This window comes from Halichoerus grypus, chromosome 1 (assembly GCF_964656455.1).
Source record: "Halichoerus grypus chromosome 1, mHalGry1.hap1.1, whole genome shotgun sequence".
NCBI lineage: Eukaryota > Metazoa > Chordata > Mammalia > Carnivora > Phocidae > Halichoerus > Halichoerus grypus.
In genome coordinates this window covers 45532500-45558326 of record NC_135712.1, presented here as the reverse complement: position 1 = coordinate 45558326, position 25827 = coordinate 45532500, and the positions used below count along the sequence as shown (strand labels likewise).

At 36.1% G+C, this 25827-nt stretch overlaps 1 protein-coding gene and 1 pseudogene across 1 annotated transcript; both read right to left on the bottom strand.

The window, feature by feature from the left end:
* Positions 1-14814: 14814 nt before the first annotated feature.
* Positions 14815-15736, bottom strand: LOC118521632 (olfactory receptor 5AC1-like; annotated as a pseudogene).
* Positions 15737-24559: 8823 nt separating this feature from the next.
* On the bottom strand, positions 24560-25483 carry LOC118521631 (olfactory receptor 5AC1-like). Its single transcript, XM_036070321.2, has one exon. The coding sequence runs from the start codon at positions 25481-25483 to the stop codon at positions 24560-24562; it is 924 nt and encodes a 307-aa protein (XP_035926214.1).
* Positions 25484-25827: the final 344 nt, after the last annotated feature.

Below are 25827 nucleotides of genomic sequence, written 5' to 3'. Positions count from 1 at the left end.
TCATCTGACTTCACTCTTATGTGGAATTTAGGAAACAAAACAAACAAGCAAAGGGGAAAAAGAGATAAAGAAGCAATCAAGAAACAGACTCTTAGTTACGGAGAACAAACTGATGGTTACCAGAGCGGAGGTGGGTGGGGAGGTGGGTTAAATAGCTGATGGGGATTAAGGAGGGAACTTTTTGTGATGAGCACAGGGTGTTGTATGGAATTGTTGAATTACTATATTATACACCTGAAATTAATGTAACATTGTATGTTAACTAAGTGGAATAAGAGTAAAAACTAAAAAAAGAAAGAAAGAAAGAAAAAATTTGTTATATTAACCTTCTTAACTACCATTTCTGGTTATCTTCAGTTACCATAGGGTGTAATTTCCTTATTCTAGTATACCTTTGTTCCCACATGTTATATTTGTGTTCTGATTGTCAAATATATTACATTTCTATGTTATGTCCCAATAATTCAATTTTATACATATCATTTAATGCATTGCTTTTTAGATCCGTTCACAGAAGAAAGGAAAAGAAAAATGTACTATACTGTCTTTTTTAATTGACAACATAGTTACCTTTACTGCCACTCTTTGTTATTTTGTGTGGATTTAAGTTACTGTCTGGTGTTACTTATTTTTAGCCTAAAGAATTTCCCTAATTAAGGCAGGTCTACTAGGCATGAATTCTCTCATTTTTTGTTTATTCTGGAATATTTCTATCTTACCTTTATTTTTACAAGATAGTTCTGCTGGGTAGTAGATACTTGGTTGAGAGGTTTTCTCTCCTCTAAGCACTTTAAATATATCATTTTACTACATTCTAGTCTTTATTGTTTCTGATAAGAGTCAGCTATTAATCTTTGTGGTTCTCTTACACATTATGAGGTATTTTTCTCTTTCTACTTTCAATATTTTTTCTTAATATATGGGTTTCAACATTTTAACTATGTGTCTAGAGGTAAATATCTGCATTTATCCTACTTTGGAGTTTGTTAAGCTTTCTCGTTGTGCATGTTGATCATATACATTTTGATCACGTTTTTCATCATATTTGGAAAATTGTGCCAGTCTTTGAGACTTTCTCCTATCTTCTGTAGGCAGAATCTCTGTCTTATGGAATGAGGGTAGGGTAGGATAGAAAAGTCACTCTTCACCAGCTTCCACCCATATCCTCCCTACAGAGAAGAAACTATAAAGGTTAGGGGTGTAGTGGCAAAAATTGTGCTGCCATTTGGCCAACACCACTGCCCCATATAATCTTCTGAAGCATGGAGCTGGGGGAGATGAAATCTTTTAATATTCTCTGGCTACCAGATCCACTCAAAATACCTCTTCCACTCTTAGGATCTGGAGGAAATACCACTTGCTGGAATAGCTCTTTGACAACATAGACTCGGGTAGGAAAATGGGTACGGTACCCAGTTCAAGTGTCATGGCCTTCCATAGTTCTTATCAAGTTTTCATATATTTTGTTAAATAAGTGCTTCTCAATTAACTATAAGCCCTTTCATCTCCAGAGACTTTGAATGATCACCCTGCTAATTGGACCAAGTTCTTCACATCATTCTGGCAGTCTCACTCCAAGAATGATGTTTTTCTCTTTATCATTTACATTTATCATATTTGTCATCCATATCATATCACATCAATAAAGAAATTAAGCATTTGGCCAATTAGATTGACATCAAATACTGCTTTTATTACTTATATCTATGTGTGTAAAGGTATGGCTAAGACTAGTGTGATCTACTAGTGGAATTTTATTCCTATTATCATCTAAGGCTCAGGAAAAATAACAGATTTTGTAATTTAAATCTGTTGTTCTATCTACTACAACATGCTGCCATACCTAAAAATAGAAATTTCAGGAATAAACAGAAGTAAAACTTTCACTATGTGCAGATGACATGATACTATATATAGAAAACCCTAAATATGCCACCAGAAAACTGCTAGAGTAATAGATGAATTCAGTAAGTTCACAGAATACAAAATCAATATACAGAAATCTGTTGCATTCTATATACTAATAATTAAGTAGCAGAAAGAGAAATTAAGAAAACAATTCCACTTACATTTGCACCAAAAATAATAAAACACTAGGAATAAACTTAACCAAGGAGGTGAAAAACCTGTACCCTGAAAACTTTAATGAAAAGCATTGATGAAAGAAATTGAAAATGACACAAATAGGAAGATATTCCATGCTCATGAATTGGAAGAACAAATATTGTTAAAATGTCCATAGTACCCAAAGCAATCTACAGATTTAATGCAATCCCTTCAAAATACCAACAGAACTAGAACACTTCTTTTCTCACAGAACTAGAACAAATAATCCTAAAATTTCTACAGACCACAAAATACTGCAAATAGCCAAAGCAGGCTTGAAAAAGAAGAACAAAACTGGAAGTGTCACAATCCTAGATGTCAAGATATTCTACAAAGCTATAGTTATGGTACACACAAGATGGTCACATTGATCAGGTGGGGGGTGGGAGGGATGAGGTGGCCAGGTGATAGACATTGGGGAGGGTATGGGCTATGGTGAGTGCTGTGAATTGTGTAAGACTGTTGAATCACAGACCTGTACCTCTGAAACAAATAATACATTATATGTTAAAAAAAAAAAAAAGAAGAAGAAGAAGATAGCAGGAAGGGAAAAATGAAGGGGGGGGGGAATCGTTGGGGGAGACGAACCATGAGAGACTATGGACTCTGAGAAACAAACTGAGGGTTCTAGAGGGGAGGGGGTGGGGGCATGGTTAGCCTGGTGATGGGTATTAAAGAGGGCACGTACTGAATGGAGCACTGGGTGTTATATGCAAGCAATGAATCATGGAACACTACATCAAAAACTATTGATGTAATGTATGGTGATTAACATAACATAATAAAAAAAAAAAAAGAATGAGAACCACTAACTATATCTTTTAGAGGAAGATGTGGTAAAAGAAAGCAAACAAGACAAAAGCCAATGACTTTTCATTAATTTCATTACGTTTATCTCCAGGGTCTGATGAGTGAGAGGATTATCTAGCTCTAAAATATCCTGTAAACTGGTAGCACTTGAAATGCTCCTACTCACATGGGTAATAGAGAAACAAGGTAGCATCCAAACATCCTCCACCATAAAATATAAAATTGAAAAGAATAAAAATGTCTGCAAAAAGCTTACAGAATTTTATGGAAAATCCAGCTAATGCTCCCCAACATTTTGGAAAGAAAAGAAAAGAAGAGGAATACAGACAGCATAGCCAGGGGCTGACCTTCACCGCCTCACCCCAACCCTGTTGAAGGAGAGAAGTGGGGAGGGGTGGCAGGAAGTGGCTGACCCTGTGTCCATCTATAAGCTTATTTGTACTTTATTGTTCCCTCCTACTTTCCCCTCCTGAACACTCTTAGACCTTTATTCACACTCTGCTTCTTTTTCCTTGCCCATTTTCTTCTTTCCCATACCATGAAATTCTCAGACACCTATTAGCAGATAGTATAGTGGTTAAGGGCAAGATCCTGGATCCAAATTGCCTGGGTTTAATCATTTTCAGGCACTTCTTGAAATTACTTACTTAATGTCTTTGTACTCCAGCTTCCCCTATGTAAAATGAGGCCAAAATAGTTCTACTTTACAAGGTTCTATGAAGATTAAATGAGGTAATACTTATACTTGGAACACTGCCTTAAATGGGTGTAATATAAATGTTTGCTAAATAAATAGATCTTTATATGGTATATCCCATATGATAAAAATGTTTTAAAATGTGTAAATTTTATATTTATACTTTAAAATTACATAAGAACATACGTATATTCTTTTTAAAAAAGGACATATGTATTCTTCACCAAATATCTATGTATGAGTTTTCTATATTCTGAGACTTACATTAAGCTGTGCCACTTGAGAATATTCAGCTCAACCTCATTAGTGACTACTGGAAGAAGAAAGAGCTCAGTAAATTCTTATAAAGTAATTCCCTAGAAACTCACTTTAGCACTATGTTCCTTCCAATAAAACACTTTATTCAATCTATGGAAGGAGAGAAAGAAATAAAAAAAGGACTCATAGTTTTCCAGACTTCACTGAATAGTTTTAAGTCCTTTTATTCACTCTGCTAATAATCTTGCCAGTACAATCCTAATAACTATGATTAGAGTAACAAAGTGCATAGGTGTTTGGGAAAATGCGCCTTATGCCATAAGTAATTTAGAATGAATCTTTAAGTCTACTTCTTTTCAGTGTGCTGGGATATACACCCTCTGGGAGACGGAGAGAGCTTAAAATGCTGGGTATCAGTAGAACCTAAAAAAAATGTTTAGTGAGGATTTCTGCACTGATAAATGGTACAGGAAGCCATGGCCATCATGTAATGTTATTTGAAGAAATTTAACATTAATGTGAAGTAAAAAGAAAAGTAACTTGAATAGAATGATGCTCATTTGAATGGAAAAATTGTAAAATGCTCAAGATTAAAATTTTCCACAACACAATATAGATTGGAGAATTAAAGGATGAAGACAGCAAAATTTATGTGGAATGGTAGAAAGCTACTACGAAGATAAAAAGGGGAAATTCATGGCAGAATAAATTAGTCAAAATCTTTGGAGGTAGGAGGGTGGATGCAGGATACTTTGTAAAGGAAGCTAAATAACTACTTACCTAAGCAGGAGTTGAGAAAGTTTTGGAACAAGATTTTGCTTGTTTCTTAGGTATATCTGGGAGGAGATATGTGAACTAAAAATGTTACAGAGCAAGCAATATAGAGAGAGTAAGCAAGATCAAATAAAGCAACATCACAGGGAATTTTTTAATGTTCAGCAGTCTAGAATAAGTGTGATGTAATATATTTCATTAATTTTTCTTCTCTCTGTTCTCTGTTGAAAGTTGCAGAAATAAAGAAAAACACATTACAATAGTTCCTCCCTGAACTTGACAAACCAGATTACAGCTATATCCATTTTAAACATTGTTTTGCTTTCTTGCTTCCCAGAAGTATCTTCTGAAGAGGTTCATTTTTGACTGGTCAGTCAAAAGGATTGAGAAAGTTTCTGAAGTCAATAATAGGAATTTGATAATATGTGCATATTAAAGATTGAGAACTGGTCATTTCCAAATATATTGTAGAAGCCAGTTGACTATAGCTATCAATTTATTCCATAATTGAGTTGTAAAGTGCCAGGGGTGCTGACATTGATGGAGCTCAGGAAGGAAGAAGCAAGTGAGAATCTGTAGCTGACAAGGACCTGATTTGAATCAGGATTAATAAGGGTTGATATTATTAAGGATTGAATTAATCAGTACCCTATGTAATTTGAATCTCTTAAAGTCTCTCATTATCAGCCCAGCACTCATTTAGAAGAGATGTTTGGGGACCGGTGATAGAAATGTCTGCTAATAATGCCCATTGCTCCTCACATAAGAATTGGAAAGTTATTTAGTGAAACTGTTATCTAATTTCCTGTCACCAAACTTTTGCAAATTTCCCTTGGGTTGTTTCTCATTATTTTGAGTAATTATCATTCTCTTGGCACCCTGTTAAGTTTTGTTTGTTTGTTTTTTTCCCCATAGAAGCAAAGATGATCACTCCCAAGGCTGGTATAACAGAAGTCATAACATAAGCTGTATTTCAATCATTATAGTTGGCTTCATCCTTACTCTCTAAAAGCCCTAAATAAATTTACATTGAAAGGAGAGCTCCCTTGTGCCAGTTTCTCCTCAGGTCAAGACCAAGTGACTTTTCCCTGAGCTAGTCTCTTCTCACTTAATTACCCACCTTGGATATTGACCGAAGGTTACCTCTTCAGAGAGTAGTTAACTATCCCAAAAGACTGGCTCCAACATTTCCCAAGCCATTTAAAAACAGGCCTAAAAATTCAGCTTTATAGCTCACCAAAGCAGGAGACATAAGGTTTTTTTATCTTCTATCCCCAATCTGTCTTCATTCCCCTTATTGGATACCAGAGAATTTTCTTTAAAAAGGTATACAATAGATTTGGTTGATTTATTTGTACCCTGTGTCACCTAAACATAATTAATGTTGGCTCTTTAAAATTAATTTAATCCTTTTTATCCATATGATTTCCATGAGATAATGGAAACCAGAAGAATCCAAATCTCTCCCACACATCCTCAAATTTAAAAAAATACTGATGAATGGGGCGCCTGGGTGGCTCAGTCGTTAAGCATCTGCCTTCGGCTCAGGTCATGATCCCAGGGTCCTGGGATCGAGCCCCGCATCGGGCTCCCTGCTCCTCGGGAAGCCTGCTTCTCCCTCTCCCACTTCCCCTGCTTGTGTTCCCTCTCTGGCTGTGTCTCTCTGTCAAATAAATAAATAAAGTCTTTTAAAAAATAAAAAAAAATAAAAAAATAAAATACTGATGAACAAAGAAAACAAAAATACCCATAAAAAGGAACCTGGGTGGCTCAGTTGGTTAAGTGAACGACTCTTGGTTCTCTTGGTTTCTGATCCAGTCGTGATCTCAGGCATTGTGAGTTGGAGCCCCCTGCCATGCACGGTGTGGGGCTCCATGCTCAGCAGGGAGTCTGCTTGAAGATTCTCTCCCTCTGCCCCTTCCCCGACTCACGTGCACATACATGCATGCGCTCTCTCTAAAATAAATCTCTTAAAAAATATCCATAAAACAGATCTTCCATATACCTAGGAAACAGAGAATACTATGAACTTTAATTTATAGGTAAGCAGTAAATTATATCCAAAAACTCACTCTGGAGCCTGGACCTGACTACGGAAAAGACGGAGACTCTACAGGGGAAAAAAAAAAAAAAGAGCAGAACTGAGGCCCCAGGGTAGCAGAACACAGATAAAATCAATCCCAGAAATATAAAGTTCCATCCTGAGTGAAGAAAATATCAAGAACCAGCCTGAGACTTGGTAGCTAAGAGCAAAGGCTCTGAGGTATCAAAAGGACAGCACCTGGAAGTGTCCAAGGGTAAGATAAGCAGTCTCAGTGGGAGCATCGCCTCTGTGGGAGGTAGGATATGGAAGATGGAGAGAGCCCTGTCAAGCTTGGTAGTAAAGAGACAGAAGGCAATTAAAGGTCCTAAAGAGACGAAAGAGAACCACAAAATCTGAAGATACTTCAAACTCTCCTCCAAGGAAGGTCCTAGAAATCTGAAACTTTCATTTTACTATAGACCACCAGAAGAAGGGCATGGTGAACTGCAAAAATCTAGTAAACTAACCAAACCCATTCTACATGTCTATCAATACCTATAAGTGATGGTCCTGGAAAATAACATTTCAGAAGACCAGAAAGCAATTGAGGATATCCATAGTAAGCTATGATGAGATAAAAATTAATGCATTCCTACGTTACAGGACACCCATACAGGACAACACGATTGTAACATAGAATCACATGATACCAATTCAAATTAAACATCCTTAAGTATGCAGGTATATAAGAAAACTAATTCAAATGAAAAATTCTAAAACTAACAACAGATATGGACCAATATTAAGATCTGAAATAAGTTGACCAGATTCAAGAAAGAGTTAAAGAAGAAAAAATAGTCTTAGATACAGACTTACCTATAAGGTGCAAAGAAAAATAGATTTTTTTTGAAAACATATTGTAAAAAATTGAATGTGGTAGCCAGTTTCCAAAGATGATCTACATGTCCTAGTATTCATGCTCTTGTGTAGTCCCACCTACACAGAATCTGGGCTGGCCCAATGACTCTCTTTAAACAATAGAATGTAGCAAAATTGATGCTGTGCCGATTCAAGCCTAAGAAGTTGCTTTTACTTTTGGATCCTGAGAGATCACATGGAGAGAGGCCCAAAGACTCCAATATGTCAGCTGAGCCCAGTGTTCTAGCCATCTTCACCAATGGACCAGATTTATGAATGAGCTATGTTGAAAAATCTAAAACAGTTATGTCTACAGATTACTGCAGATCAGCTGACATTACTTGGAGCAAATAACAGCCCATTTGAGCCTGGCCAATCCACAGAATTGTGAGAGATGATAATTAGATTGTTGGTAGGTCACTAAATTTTGGTCATTTTTTACACATAAATAAATAAGAGAAACATTCAGAAAACTTATGAAAAAAGCCAAGGGAGAAAAACAAAAGTAAAAAGAGGTAAAAATGATCAGAGAAAAAATTACTGATATAGCTGATATGCAAATAAAATCATATATATATATATATATATATATATATGTATATATATATATAATGAGTCCCTGAAGAAGCAAAATAAATCAATTAAATAGAAGGTAAGCTCCTTGACATCAGTCTTAGCAATGACTTTTTGGAGTTGACTACAATAGCAAAGACAACAAACAAAAGCATAGGTATTTGCAAATCATATATCTGATAAGGGATTAATATTCAAAATATATTAAAAGCTCATACAATTTAGCAAAAAAAAAAAAAAAACCCAAACAATCTGATTTAAAAATTGGCAGAGAGCCTAAAAAAAATTAAAAAATAAATTTTCCAAAGAAGACATACAAATGGCCAATACCAACATGAAAAGATGCTCAATATCACTAATCATCAGAGACATACAAATCAAATCCACAGTGTAATATCACCTCAGACCTGTTGGAATGACTATTATCCAATAAATAAGTGTTGGTGAGGATGTGAAGAAAAAAGAACCCTTTGTGCACTGTTAGTGTGAATGTAAATTGGTACAGCCACAAAAGAAAACAGTATGGAGGTTCTTTAAAAAAAAAAATCACAAATAGAACTACCATATGATCCAGCAATTTCATTTCTGGGTATGTGTCTGAAGGAAATGAAACTGTTATTTTAAAGAGAGAGTTTTACCCTCATGTCCACTGCAGCACTATTTCAATAGCCAAGACATAGAAACAACCTAAATGCCCATCAACAGATAAATGGATAAAGAAATTGTGATACACACACACACACACAATAAAACATTGTTCAGCCATGAGAAAAAGCAGGAAAGCTTGCCATTTGTGACAACATGGATGGACCTTGAAGGCATTATGCTAAGATGAAATAAGTGAGAGAAAAAGGAATATCATATGATCTCACTTATATATGGAATCTAAAAAACAAAACAAATCTTCATAGATACAGAGAACAGATCGGCAATCACCAGAGGCAGGAGCTGAGGGATGGACAGAATGAGTGAAGTGGGTCAAATGTATAAACTTCTGGTTATAAAATAAAGACATTCTGGGGCTGTGGTGTACAGCATGATGACTATAGTTACAATACTGTATTGCATATTTGAAAGTTGCTAAGAGAGTATAACTTAAAAATTGTCATCACAAGAAAAAAATTGTAACTGTATGTGGTGATGGGTGTTAACTACGCTTATTGTAATAATCATTTCTCAATACATACACATATCAAATCATTACGTTGTGCATCTAAAACTAACACAATGTTGTATGTCAATTATACTTCAATAAAAAAATAAGTTTCAAATGAATTTTTTTAAAGTATAGAAAATCTTCACTCCCTCATTCCTATCTTTATATCTCAGCAACTTGACAAAGGTGTCTCCCACTTCACTAAGCCACCATCAGTGAGGATTCCTATAAAACACTCTTTTAATTAGTGAGCTCTGTTGAATTGTCTAATTCTGCAGGACATTTCTCTGGCATTGCTCATACATAGTAGTTATCTCAAGGTATAAAATTATGTGCTGTCTTTCTATTTCCACCAGTGCCTAATAACAGACTGCCTTTAGCTTTCAGAAGGGCTGTTCCTTGCTGTGCATCAAGTAATTTATAATATCCCCAATGGATGCCATTTGTGTGGTAGTGTTGATGTTTGCCAGAGACTCCAGTCTTCATGTAACTGGATAACAGACACCCCTGAAATCACTCGTAACTTAGGATGATGTGATTCCAGAGAGACTGTTTGGGCTCAGGTTGTCTCTAAAGGTTTTTGTTTTTTTTTTCCCAACTCCATTAAAATTCAGATTTCTTTGAGTAAATCAATACAAGGCTTAATAAAATGCTCAAGTGCATTATATATATTCACCAACATGTAAATAGCCCTCTTCTTATCTAGAGGTTCTGAAAAGACAGTAATTTATTCTGTACTATCTGTAAAATGGCTATTGTTGTCCCAGTTCAAATTATTCTCCCAAATTTTATGGATCGGTCAGGGCCCTATATTTTAGCTGGATAGATTAACCATTTTGGATATGACTAATTCTTAGTTCCTAGGTTCCTTTGTTCTTAGTTCCTAGGTGTCTTCCTCTTCTCAGAGATAAATTATGATAGAATATATTTTCAATGTAATGAGCTAGTATCCTCTTTACAAGGATTGAATCTATATCTTATCTAACCAAGGTGTATGGCTACGCCGGAGTGATCAGCCTATCTCAAACATGTATCGGCGGCGTTGTCAAATGGAAGAAAATTATTTGATTTTCAAAATTCTTCTGAAACTGGAATAAAAACATAAATCCTTGGCCAACTCCACAGTAGTGTACCAGTCTCCTTTAGTTCACTGGACTTCTTTTTAAATGGCTTTTACCATCCCTAGTGAAGAGAAGCTTATCAATGGAACTGTTTTATTTAGTCCTCAGTAGTCATAGTAAAACTTCATTAACTCTTTTTTCCTAGATACCAGACAGGGCCTTTATATAATTAGTCAATAAGGGATTAATATCCCTATTTCTAGCGTCTCTTAAAGCAGGAATGGATTATTGTCCTCCAAGGATTTGGAATTGTTTAATATTCACTACAGAGGACAGCTTGCACTATTCTACAGGTTCTCTTTGGGTGTCCAATTAGCAATGGGTGGAGGCAGACTTGACCTGATTAGATATTTGCAGGCAAAGGCAAAAACCTCCAGTATCACAACATATCAAATCCAATAAAACATTCAGATAGAGGTGACATTTCTACAGGCTTTTCTTATACTCATATATTCCAATTTGTAATTTACTATAACTCTGGCACCTACTACCACAGCATCACATTATCCTCAGAGTTTTATCTTTGGCTTTCCAATGTTGTCCTCTCTGTCTCTTGCTGATATCATCATGCATCATGTTCCAGTTTCCGGTAATCCCAGAAAACTCTGTTCACCACCTCAAAGCCATTCAGCTTAGACCAATCATGCATCTTTAGATTTCCCTGCTGATATTTTGCAAGTAGAGCACAATCCTCTCACTCTATTGCCTTAACAAACGGAGTATTCCCACATCTTGCTCACTCACTTTATTTTACCAAGTATTCTTTGACATATTCCAAACAACATATCCCATACAACAAATCTGTCTGGTTCTTTTTAGCAAGGCAAGTGCAGTTGCCCAAACTATCAGGGGTTTTCCACCTCCCAGCCAGTAGTCACCATCAGATTTTATATAGCACCTTCACCAATATATTTCTTTTTCATCTAACTTTTCTTTTAAAAAGCACAGAACTTTCTTCTATCACTGAGATCCAGGAAAAGGAGATTGCTAATAAGTTTGCTATAGCTGTCTGTATGTTTTGTTCTCCTACGAGATTGTATAAGGGTACCAAGCATTCTCAAAGTTTGCATGGAAGCATTTTTCATTAGGAGTGATATTATTGTTATCTATATTCAATCTAAGGTACCTGCAGTTAAAACATTTCTACTACTATTTCTGCAAGGATCTTTTATGTTCCATTAGGTGAAAAAATTGGGCAGGTACCCTTTTCAATGTAAGCTTGTTAGATTTCTACCTTAACCATGGTAGTATCATTATTTGGAAAGAAAAATGTATACTAAAGTCCATACTCATCAGGCCATTTAATTCTCTCCATTCAGACTCAATGGATTCTCTACCATTGAAATACTAAGCCCTAGGACATGTGGTCTGGACTAACAAAAACTCATCAGGTTTCTAGTGTTTATTTGTTGGAAAGATGTCTCAATTATTTAACAATGCCCCCCCTCCATTTCCATGGTCTTGTCCTTCATTCTCAAGGACAGTGAATAACGTTGGCTTCTAGGTGAATATAATATCTGCCAAGCAAAAAACCTCATGACTCATCTTCTATTTTATATGTTTGTCTCATCTCTCCTAAGTCAGTCTACTCCTTTGTGTTCTTCTGATAGAATTTCCATTTTGTTAATGCTATTGATAACCAACAAGCAATGTTTCTAGCAATTTTCCCTATTTGCCTTTGTTTATTAACCAACCCATTTTGCTAAATCCTAGATGTTTGAAACTATATAACCTAAATTCCATTGATAAGATATATACTGTAATTTGCTTCAAAAAAACTTCCACTATAGTGAACCAGGCGTTAGTTTCAGCTATCCCAGCACCAAAGTCTCAAAAGACCTTCCCTACCCATCCTTCTTCACAAGGACCATTTAAGTAAATTTCAAGGGTGGAATGATGTCAAATTCACAAGATGAAATAGGCTTACCCAGTGTTTATTTACCCAAGTTTATTACCCAAGTTCACTTAGCTTTAAGCAAGAATACAGAACAAGTAAAGCAGCAGCATGCATAGCCGCAACACGACAGCAGCTTTGGATACTCTGATAGTTTCCAAAGCTTCATTCACTGAATGCAAACTGTTCTATGTACAGATCACTCAGCACAGGGAAGGTGCAGGGTTGGGGGGCTCTCTCAGCTTAATTAACTTGCTTATAACCTAGCACCTAGAGGTATGTTTGCCTCACATCTAATTTTAGTACAGCTGCATTCCATAAAAACAGGCTATACAATAAACAATCTTGATATACTTGACACACTTGATGTACAACATGTTTAGGAACATTTTGGATCAGCAATCAGTTCATACCAACCTCAGGAGGAATCTAATTTATCCCAAGTTAATGCATCTATTGAGTTGCCTTTGGAAGACTGTATAAATGTCAATTTCTTAGAGGGTCCTCAAACTGGAGTAAAATATTACTGTTCAACTTTTAACCCTTTACGTCCAAAGTAATATAAATACCCAGGATATTATTAAAAATAATCCTGATAAAATCATATATTACTTGTGCAATTATGAAGCTAGTAAAAGAGTGTAAATATCATAGCATATAATTGTTTTTGAAGATACTTCAAATAAAACATGTTCCATGTACATTAAGAAATAAATATACTTACATTTACATAAATAATAAAAAGTATTTAAGGATTACTTTTAAAAGACCAATAGTAATCACAGAAAAGAGGGTTTAATCAAAAAGAAAATTAAGGGGCGCCTGGGTGGCTCAGTCGTTAGGCGTCTGCCTTCAGCTCAGGTCATGATCCCAGGGTCCTGAGATCGAGCCCCGCATCGGGCTCCCTGCTCCGCGGGAGGCCTGCTCCCTCTCCCACTCCCCCTGCTTGTGTTCCCTCTCTCTCTGTGTCTCTCTCTGTCAAATAAATAAATAAAAAAATCTTTAAAAAAAAAAAAAGAAAATTAAAATGTTAAAGAAACATGTAGTTTATAGCGCTTGTAAAATGAGTCACAAATACTGTGAAATTGCTGAAAATCACCCTACAAGTACAGATGGTTTTTAAGGAGAATAAACTTAATCATGTGGAATATTTTTAAAAGAAATTTTGTTTTTGGGGACCAATTGGAATTAATTTTAAGACCATACCAACAAGTTGACTTTTTCCAATAATGTTTATATAAGAGATAAATAAATGTAAGCGATAAGAGATATTTATCATATGCCTACAGTTTTAGATAATAATGTTTAGTATATTTGTTGGAACTATTGGCAAGATCTAAAGTGTTTTAAAAATACTAGAACAATAGGCATATTTTCATTCTTCTACAACTTAAACTTAATTCTCATTTTGTATAATTGTTTTTCCTAAGTGAATGTGCTCAAAAAAGAAACAAACCAGATTGTTCAAGGAATATAATTGTTTTGCCAAAAGAATTGAAGCACCTGTGCCTATATAATTTTAAGTAAATTAGAATATATATATATATATATATATGACATATATAATATCTTTTAAGTGATCACATCCCTGAATTGGAAGTAAATTAGTGGGAGAGAATTCACTGACAGTTTTATATCCCTACATGCAAAATCAGGTTTTTATCTCTGATCCAGCCTCCTCACCTTTTCCTTAGTCAGCTCCAACTAAAACAGATAGGAATAGTAACTCAACCACAAGGTTGATCGAAATTGCTTTATACTGCACTCAAATATCCCTAAATTTATAAATTACTGCATATCATGCTGCATGCAGTATCCCTGATTTAAAAAAAAACAAAAACAAAAACAGTGCATGGAATTACAACTCTGAGCTGTGGTTAATTTTGATGTTTCATTCTTTAGTTCATGCCAACTTTCATTTTCTTCCTAACATCCACAAATTTCTTTAGAAATTTTCATTTTTTCCTAACTTTATCACCAAACAGTACATTTCTTCTCAGGAAATATTCTTCCAAGGAGCAGAATTTTATTTTATTAGTCAACTGGAGTTACTATGTGGGGCAGAAAACAACAAAGCCTTATTAACTTGCAGGTCCAGAGCAATGGGCTGGGCTCATTCATGAACTAAATGACTAACCCTATATACCAGCCTCTATTACAGCTGTTTTTCACCATAATTATCTGTTTCTATCTGGAATTTTGGAAAGCCCTAGAAAATAACTAATTTGCAAAAGCCAAATCCTCAGATAAAAATAAAGCACAATGTTTCTAAATAAGCTAGTTCTATAGATAAGGTTCCCAAACTTTCACTGGACCCATATCCAAGAAACCATAATGGGAAGCTGGGATGCTTCCACAGAGCTTATGAACTCCTCTGACCATTAGCCTTCTGGTGGAATAGCAGTCATGGCTTATCTACAGGACTTGGGGCTTTTTTCAGCAGATGATAAAAAAGAAACATTTTGAATATTGTCTGGCAACTATTTATTTCTTCATTATTCTTCTCAAGGTACCTATAACTTCTTTGTTCCTCAGGCTGTAAATAAAAGGATTTAGCAGAGGAATTATTATTGCGTAAAATAAAGAATACATTTTGTCATGATCTTCAGTGTGGCCAGACTCAGGATGCACATACATGAAGAAGAGAGCGCCATAGGACAAGGAAATAGAGAGCAGGTGGGCGCTGCACATGGAGAAGGCTTTGCTCCTGCCCTTTTCAGACTTATTTTTCAGGATGGCAAAGAGGATCCAAATATAAGAAACCATGATGGTCATAAAAGTAAAGACTTGTGTAAAGGCCGAAAAGATTAAAACCAGAAGTGTATTAACTGTAGGATCAGTGCAAGAAATTTTGAGAAGTTGTAAAATTTCACAGTAGAAATAATGCATTTCATTGGACCTGCAGAAAGTTAATCTAAATAACGAACCCACATGAATTGCTGAATGTAGAAAGCCAATAAAATATGAAACACCAATGAACTGAGTACAAAGGTTATTGGACATCACCCCCGGATAAAGCAAGGGGTTGCATATGGCTACGTAGTGGTAATAAGCCATCACTACCAGGAGGAAACACTCTGTGGTGGCACTGGAGCCAAAAATGTAAAATTGAGCCATACGGTCAAAAAGTGATATCATATGATTCTTGGATAAAAAATGTATAAGCATCCTGGGAGTCACAGAGGATGAGGAACGAGCATCTGCAAAGGCCAAACTGCCGAGAAATAAGTACATGGGGGTGTGAAGATGGGGGTCCTTCCAGATGAGAGCAACCAGACCAAGTTTGCCCACCATGGTGGTGAGGTATGACCGAGAACACCAGGAACAGGGGGACCTGCAGCCCCGGACGAGCTGTAAGTCCTGTGAGAACAAACTCAGCCGCGAGTGTCTTATTTTCTTCTGCCATATCTGACCTGGCCGGACAGTAAAATAAAAGAAAAAAGTGTTGAAACAGTCACAAAAGAAATCATAAAAACAGTGTATTTTTTGTGTAACATGTGTTTCTAAAAGGTGCTTTTCATGTAATTAGCAATTTCTTAATTTTTACCTTTATATGTGTACTTTAATATACATTCAAAATTTTCCATAATAAAATGTTTTAAAATGATAATTCACCTAAAGTAACAAGTAAATTTAATACAAATCCTTCTCAATCCAACAGAGGTTTTAAGAATTATATATGCTTATCTTAAAATTTATATGAAAGAAAAAAATTTCCAATTTTATCCAAGAAAATGTATAGTAAGAACAGTCAAGAGTACCTTAATTTCTACTGCACTATAACATAAAGATATAATAATCAAAACATTAAGATAGTGGAATAAGAATAGACAAGGGGGTCAATGCAATAATAGGCAGCCTTCTCAGAAATAGATTCCATTATATATAGAAGTGTGGCATAAGACAAATATGATGTTTCAATTCGGTAGGAAAAAGATGATGGGTTTAATGGATTGTGCTGCCAGTGTTGGCTGTCTGGATATAAATAAGGTTAGACTCCTACCTAACAGCATAGATATTTTGTAAGAAATTTTGGAGACAACAATATAACATAGTGATTAGAGAAATTCTTATCCAAGAGAAGAAAGCCAATACTAAGCGTAGCTACTATATAATTTTAATGATTAGCAAAAGAGTATTGAACAGAGTCAGAGGGCATATAATAGGTTGGGAAATACATTTTACTATGTATATGAAAGATCTAGATTTATGAATAATGTAATATGTAATATAAGAATAACTTAAAAATAGATAAGAAAAAGGCAAACGATCCAAAAGAAGAATGAATAAAGGATATGAACAAGCGAGTTTACAGATAAGTGAATCAAAATGACCAATAAATAAAATGAAAAGATGCCTAGTTTTCTGTGTGTCGTAAATACACACACATGTGAAAGTGCAGGTGTGCACACACACATACACAGATACTTCCTTTCTCACATATCAGATTAGCAGAAATTAAAATGAATGGATACTGCTAACTGAGGTGAGAGAAGTGCTCCTTTCGTGTTACTTGTGGATATATGAATTGCAACAGCCTTTTTGAAAAAGCGATTTTATATGATACCATTTAAATTTTTAATAAATACATATACCCTTTATCTTTTTGCCTTATATATACCCTAGAAATAAAAGCACAACTATACAAAGATAAATACACAAAAGATATCTAATGCATTATTTTTCAAGGTGGCAAAGACCAGACACATCTACAGTGAGATGGTTAAATAAATCATGGTTATGTACATTCATATTTTGTAATAGAATTCAGCCACGAAAACAAAGTCTTATTTCACTTGAATTGGCAATTTTCACAATGTATTGTTACCCGAGAAGAATATGTAACAGAGAAGTGTAAATAAGATTTCATTATTGAAAAATAAACAATGCATTTTTAAATCTTTTACCTGGAGAAAAATGTGGATAATAGAAATTAAGTTTATAGCATTGGGTTTTCTAGAATAGAAGTAGAGGTAGAAATGAGGGAAATGGAGAAGAGGAAGAGAGAAGTCAAAATAAAAGTTCTATGAGAACAGCAGCATATATATTAGGATCTCTTTCACATAAAATTATGTAATTGATTTATTTGTGTGTATATCTATGTAGGCCTTTATACGTACATAAAGAGATGTGCAAAAGAATAGTCTCCAACATGTTAGTAATGGAGAAAAGAAACAAGAATGATGAAATCCTGTTGTTTTCTTTTTCAAGGAGATGCTTTGTCACTGAAAAGTCCATTGTAAAATTAGGATGCAATCATCTGTTAATTTTTGCACGTATATATCAGTTAAAGACAGAAATAGCCTCCAGGGAAATTAGCATTTACTTTTGGAAATTGTCAATGGGAGCCAAGTTTTAACCAGTGAAAGTAGATACGGGGCGCCAGGGTGGCTCAGTCGTTAAGCCTCTGCCTTCGGCTCAGGTCATGTTCCCAGGGTCCTGGGATCGAGCCCTGCTCTGCAGGAAGCCTGCTTCTCCCTCTCCCACTCCCCCTGCTTGTGTTCCCTCTCTTGCTGTCTCTCTCTGTCAAAAAATAAATAAAATCTTAAAAAAAAAAGAAAAGAAAGTAGATACAATTTGTTTTAATACCCCAAAGTTATCTGTAATTGTGTAAGATAGGGATTCAAATAGAACAAGAGTTTTTTAGAAGGTTTTCTTTTTTTGCAATTTTAGTAATTTTTTTATTAATCTTATTTCTCCATACTTATTCTTTAGTCCCTGTTGTAAATTTATTTTTTATTTATTTATTTATTTATTTATTAAGATTTTATTTATTTGTCAGAGAGAGAGAGAGAGAAAGCACAAGCAGGGGGAGTGGCAGGCAGAGGGAGAAGCAGGCTTCCTGCCGAGCAAGGAGCCCGATGCAGGACTCGATCCCAGGACCCTGAGGATCTTGATCCGAGCTGAAGGCAGACGCTTAACCAACTGAGCCACCCAGGCGTCCCCCCTGTTGTAAATTTAACATGTGATGAATAAAAAAAAAAAATTTAACATGTGATGTTTGCATGAAGTAATGACATTGATTTTTTTTCATGATTTATAGACAGTATCTGAAAGAAGTCTAAAAAGGAGTTTTCCAGTGAATGTAGTTTCTTTTATATTACCATAAAAAGAAAAATAAAAACATTCAGGTATACAGATTGTTATGGTATTTCCTGGGATGAAAAAACATTTTCATAATTTTATAGTCACATCTCTCAATACTGATGGAACACAAAATTTTTTTTTATCATGAGAATGTATTAGAAAAACTGAGTTTGTCTAATGTAGAAATAGGAACAAAAGCTCTTTTTCTTTTTTTTTTTTTATTTATTTGAGAGAGAGAGAATGAGAGAGACAGCACATGAGAGGGGGGAGGGTCAGAGGGAGAAGCAGACTCCCTGCCGAGCAGGGAGCCCGATGTGGGACTCGATCCAGGGACTCCAGGATCATGACCTGAGCCGAAGGCAGTCGCTCAACCAACTGAGCCACCCAGGCGCCCACAAAAGCTCTTTTTCAATGAATCAGTGATCAGCATAAGAGAAGATTGTGAGATATTATTCTATCTCCACTAAAAATAAAGGAAGAATTCATGAGCTTTGGAATTTTTACTTTTGAATGTATATCCACCGGGAACCCCAATATGTACAACACAGGCAAAATATTAATTGAAAATTAAGAACTTAAGAGATTTTTGCCCTGCATAACCTGGCCCAACTTTCTTTACAATCTTGAATAACCAAATGTTTGTTTTTGCTAGTTTTAGCTCCTACAGTGTGTAACTTGGCCAAGGATTAGTAATCTCTGTGAATTTTGTCTCAAGCGTTATGTGATAAATGAGACAAGGAGCATTTTGCAGTTACCACCAGTGACTTTAGCCCATAGTCTCGTGATTTCATGAAATTAAAGAATTTGTATTGTACTCAGCCACAAACTGTAAGCCAGAATTTCCCAGTCTGAACAAATTACAAATAAGTTAGATTTGAGCCGCATAGCTTGTCTCAATTAAGCAAACTTCACATTATGAAATTAACTCTGAATTTTTCTTACCATTATTATTGAATTTTTCTAATTTTCATTCTTCTGTTAACCAGAGTTTATTATTTAAGAACTCCCCCCAAAATGTGTAAAAATTCTAACTGAAATATACATGATCAGACAGACATTTACTTCTGTCTGTCTAGATTTTGGTTGCTGATTTAAATAGAAAAAACACCTGTCCAGGATGTTAATTTCTTACTTAGATGTTTATCATACAGACAAATTACAACACTATATTAATGAAATTTATGGAAAATTATGAAAATCTCTGCACTCTCACCTACTTCCTGTAAATCATGGGAAATTGGAAATGTTTTCTTGAAGTAACATAAAAGGTACAGAATTGAAGCAGTATTATTTGTGTATTGATTTTCCTTGGAAACTCCAAACTGGAGGGAGATAACATTTCTTCCTTCTATCCGCAAATCTATTCTTTAAAAAATTCTGAAATTCCCTTAATGCTTCAAAAAGATTCCCAGTAGGATGAAGTCAAAGTTGTTCTACTGGGCCTTGTGAGCTAATCATCAAATCATCTACACACAGCTAGTTATAACAATTAAAACTGTACATTGTGTCCTCAGGGTTCACCAGAGGGGCATGTTTATAAAATGTCACTGAACGGAGTTTAGAATAAGTTTGTTTTCCTTCCTCTTGTCTCTTTTAATGGTCCCACTACCCAAATACTTACTTGCCCACTTGGAAATCCCAAAGGTACATTAGAATTAACATGTCCAAATCTGAAATTAAGATCTTCCTCTATTCCACCCCCAAACCTGGTATTCTTCCAATGTTCCCTGTCTCAGGGAATAGGGTCTGCAAACAAGTATTTGTGCACACCATAAATCAGGAACATATTCATGAAACTAATTTCTCCCTCAATTCCATTTTTTTGACTATTGCCTCTAGATTTTATGTACTAAAAATGTCTTAAATCCAACTATTTCTATTTGTACAGTTAATCCTAAAATCCATAATACATTCATCTCTTGCCTGGGCTTATTAAATAACTTCCTAATGACACTATCTGCATCTGCTAACACAGTCATCCACTCCATTTTCTACACTGATGCCAGACTGATTCTTATAAAACGTACACCATTTCACCATCATCCCATACACACTCTCCCCACTCGGCATGTATAAATAACTTCTCATTCCACACAGAGTAACAACTAAAATTGGTAAGCCTAAATATCCATTTCCCTACACTGAGAAATAGACCCAATAATTAACTGTATACAGTTGAAGAGGGTTTTTTTGCATTACATTATATATTATTTACAGTAACACTAATTGACTTTACAAATAATAGCCAATATTTTAGTAGATCAACAGAACAGAAGGTTAGTTCTCCTTTATGATAAGTATGAAGCACATGTTCTTAATTGAACAACTGTTCATTCCATTTGATGATTCAGAGTCCCAAACTCTTTCCAACTTGCCACTCAAGCATTTTCCACACATGATTTCCTTCAGGGTTTGTGTTCTCATTTGGATCAAGCTGGAAGGGTAAAGTTCATAGGGGATTCCAAATGTGAGGTGCTTATGAGCCAGAAATGTAAGTGATATACATCACTTTCAAGCCTAAACTCAATCATATCGCTATAGTCAATGGAAAAGGGAAGGTGTGTGTCTAGGATGAAAAGAAAATAGATTTGGTGGTCACCTAACAGTTTCTTCTCCTTATTCTACTACAGTTTCTGATTCTCATTTACCAGTTTTACCCTCCTTCCCATGTAGACAATACTTTCAGCATCTTCCCAAGGGAGTCAAACCCAATTCCCATCTAGCCTGTATTCCAAGAAAAAGCTAGGATCTCCAGTTGATACTCTGGTCTCTCCATTAAATCCAGCTGCAGCTGTTCTTTGGGAACCAAGAATTTTTTTAGTATTTTGCCACATGTTATAATTACACACAGAAATATGCAATTTTTGTAAGAATTATCTGTCATCTTGTGGAAACACGAACTTTACAAAGTTATCCAGTCTTTATCAACATAATATTGTCAATATAAACGAACCAGCCTGTGCTCTACAAAACGTCCTGAAAATAAATATTCCTTCTGTTCTCTTAACCCATTACATTCTCTTCTTAATAAACTTTAGTCCACTCAAAAGACTTACTCTTTTTGAGGGATCTACCCATTGCAAAAAGATGTCTGTCCTTAATCTGATTTTCTGACTGTGTTACAGACTATCAATGTTTGGCTAAGTAAAACTGGATATTGGATGTTCAGAAGCTGCCCCCACCCCCAGTATTTAGCCTGTCTCTATGCCAGGGATCTCACTACATGACCAGCAAGGCTACCCTTGTGTAGGCATAAATATAGGGTGGGTCTGAAATATCTGGAGATTTGGCAGTTGTCTCTGATAAGGTGTCAGAAAGTGTAGAATGTCATCCAACCTCAATTTCTCTGTGAGTTCTCCTCTCCCACATGCTCATTCCTACCCCCAAGTTGTAGCGCCATCTCTACCTTACCCGTCTGGCTTGAGTGAAAACAGGTACTGGATGAGCCGATTGTTGGAAGATTAGTATAAATTCACTTGCTAATTTCACAGGATTTCCCACACTGACTTTGCTTTCTGCCTGACAAGCTTCAGGTTCTCTTTCAGACTTGACTAGAGACTCTGGTCATGTCCTCCCACATCTGGTCTTCACAAATATGTCCCAGGCTACCTCTCTGAACTGAGTTATCACTGTTGGAATTGGGCTGTTCTCATGAAAAAGTGAGTCTCAAAAATTCAGAGTCCAAGAAGGGGATTTAATTGCTTGTCCCTTGTCTTGCTACCTCCCATTCTTTCTGTCATGAGGTCATGTCCTCAGCCTAGAGATGACCTAGGTCTACAATTCTAGTCAATGAATTGTTGAGCAATCCATGGAATAGGTATAGCAATATCCACGACATCCTACCTGGCAGAAAAGAAATTAAATCTTTTTCGTCTTTGTCTCTGAAATGGTATATGAAAATATGGGGGTGGGGAGGTAGCATGTGAGATGTTGGAAGTGGAAAGAAGGTCCCTAAGACTTCTATTCTACTAATATCTTCACATTCTTATGGACTCTTCATTTTTTCAGCTTTTGCAGCAAAAGCCGAGGGCTGTTGGAACTTGTGATCTGGTCTCTTAAATGGAACAGGGCTTGCCTGTCCTGAAAGTCTTTCTGTCTCTCCCAGCTCTCTAAAAAGTCAAGTACTAGCTTTTTCCAACTTTAAATATCATGAAAACAAACATAAAATGGGATATTTATTTATTTTAAAGATTTTATTTATTTGTCAGAGAGACAGAGAAAGCGCCAGAGAGAGCACGAGCAGGGGGAGAGGCAGGCAGAGGGAACAGCAGGCAAAGGGAGAGAGAGAAGCAGACTCACCATTGAGCAAGGAACCAGATGTGAGCCTCAATCCCAGGATCCTGTGAGCATGACCTGAGCCGAAGGCAGATGCTTAACCGACTGAGCCACCCAGGTGTCCCTAAAATGGGATATTTAAATTGCATGGTTTAATATTTGCAAAACATTTATCCCCACGGACCACAGAACTTCCTGTGGCTGTTTCTCCAGGGCAACTGTGAAGATGACAGTCCCGCTATATATCAACCTGTGATGACAAAAACATAGAGAATGTAACAATCTGCTACTGGATCACATCCCACCTTAGTAACAGTGCTGTTATAAAAAATAAAGACAAAGACCATCTATATATTGACAGATAGCAGTTATACACAGCCAATACCTAAAACAGTCTGCATGGCACATAAAGGGAAAAAAAAGAGAAAGTTTTGTCACTGGCCTGGAGTGTAGAGAGGTAGTGACAGAAAGTTAACAGAGACTTGGCATCCATGTTGGTTCGAATGAGCCCACACAGCAGAAGCAGGGCTCAGACGCAGTGAGAGGAGCAGGGTCTGAGGAAACTGAGCCCCAAACACACAGTGCTGAAGCCAGTCAACCCCACCGCGGGCTTTATTGTTCAATGACTCAACAAATTGTTTCTATCCTCAAATCAAAATAATAGGCCTGGGGTTAGAGGGATGTGTCATGTATATGGGGATATCTTTTCTTATTTTTCACTACAATATTCACAAGTCCATATGTAATAAAGTCAGGAAGCCAGACAGAAAACATAGATAACTTTTGTAAGGGAAAGAAAATTGATTTAAGTTACGTAATTATGAGATGATCAAGCACACCTGCTATTTCAGGTAGCTGTCAATTCCGGAGGGGGGAGTGGTGGGGAATGTATTCAATGGTACATTTGTGCTGGAAACAAGGTGCCCAGTGAGATTATTCAATAAATTAAAAAGTAGAAATTTTTAAAGAGCTCAGAACTATTCCTTATATTGCAGGAAAAGTAATTATTTTAAGTATTTAATTGCTAAAGTGTTGTATCTTTGAATGAATACAATGCAAATATAAGTTAATTTTCCAAAATTACTTGTAAGCCTCCTAGATATATTCATGTTAAATGCCTCACGAGGAATATATGTTGTCATATTTAGTCTAACAGTGTTACTATGGCATATATAGTGTTTGCCTCATTATAAGTATCTATCAAAGATACTTATATCTACAAAATCTTGAAAATTACTTGCTCAGAATTATCTAGGAGGGCATGAGTAATTTTTAAACGGTGGATTTACACAGGCTAATTCTTCCTATAACTTATAAGAATATAAGTTCAGGGGCGCCTGGGTGGCTCAGTCGGTTGAATGTCTGACTCTTGATCTTGGCTCAGGTCATGATCTCAGGGTCATGAGATCGAGCCCTGCATTGGGCTCCACGCTCAGCGGGGAGTCTGCTTGAGAGTCTTTCCCTCTCCCTCTGCCTGTCCCCCCACTCATGTTCTCTCTCTTTCTTTCTCAAATAAAAAAAAAAGATTATAAATTCAAAAAGTTTTAAAATATGTGTAACTGGAAATACAAAACCTCATTCAGGTTACGAAGATATAGTAATTTGGAGATTTCTTTTTCACTTTTATCCTTGAGGATGGATTAAAAACAACAAGAGCACAAAATAAAAGAAGCCTGTCCTTACCATGCTCATTAATAATTTGATGATCACAAGAACTTAGGATGAAGACAAGTCTATCTACTCTAAATTTGTTATCCATTCATTTAACAAGTATATTAAGGCCCTACTATGTGCAAAACCCAGGGACACATGCTTTATTTAAACAGAGTAAAATCGAAGGAATGATGAAAGCTTTCCTGAGAAATATTTATTTCTTTATAATTTTTCTCAGTGCACCTAAAACTTCCTTGTTTCTTAGGCTATAAATAAAGGGGTTGAGCAGGGGGATGATAATCGTGTAGAACAGTGAATACATTTTATCCTGATATTGATCTGGGCCAGACCCAGGACACACATACATGAAGAAGAGAGTGCCATAGAACAAGGAAACAGAGAGCAGGTGGGCGCTGCACGTGGAGAAGGCTTTGCTCCTGCCCTTTTCAGATTTCTTTGTGAGGATGGCAAAGAGGACACGGGTATAAGACGCTATGATGGTCATAAAAGTAAAAGCTTGAATAAAAGCAGCAAAAATAAAAAGTACCAATGCATTAATAGATGGGTCAGTGCAAGAAATTGTATATAGTGGCAAAATTTCACAGTAGAAATGGTGTATTATATTGGACCTGCAGAAGGTTAATCTAAATAATAATCCTACATGAACTGTGGGATGCAGAAAACCAATTACATAAGACAAACTTATCAACCAAGTACAGAGCCTGTTGGCCATCACCCCCGGATAAAGCAAGGGGTTGCATATGGCTACATAACGGTCAGAGGCCATCACTACCAGGAGGAAACACTCTGTGGTGGCACTGGAACCAAAAATATAATATTGGGTCATGCATTCAAAGAGGGATATCATTTGACTTTTGTCTAAGATGTTGACAAGCATCCTAGGAGTCACAGAGGATGAGGAACAAGCATCTGCAAAGGCCAAACTGCCAAGGAATAAGTACATGGGGGTGTGAAGATGGTGGTCTTTCCAGATGAGAAAAATCAGTCTGAGGTTGCCCACCATGGTGGTGAGGTAGATGACCAAGAACACCAGGAACAGGGGGACCTGCAGCCCTGGATGATCTGTAAGTCCTGTGAGAACAAACTCAGTCACCTGCGTCTTGTTTGCCTCCATCATATGCACTTGGGCTGATCACTGCCATGAGAGAATGGGTAAAGGAAAAAATTAATCAATAATCAGGAAAACTGGTATTATATGGCAACATCATATTCCTCTATTTCTGATGGCCCTTACTCAACAAATACTAAAGTTTAGAGTTTAGAGTTTCTCTTTTTTAAAACACACTAATAATGTTAAATGTCTTATAGGTAATTTCAAGAAGTAAAACTTGGTTAAAAAGACTTCTAATTCTGGTGTTATGCTTGAGATGCTAAAATAACCACTCTTTCAAGACTAGAGAAGAACCAAAAATACTAGCCAGCTTATTTGCACATTTGGAATAGATCCGAGAGCTCCCATTA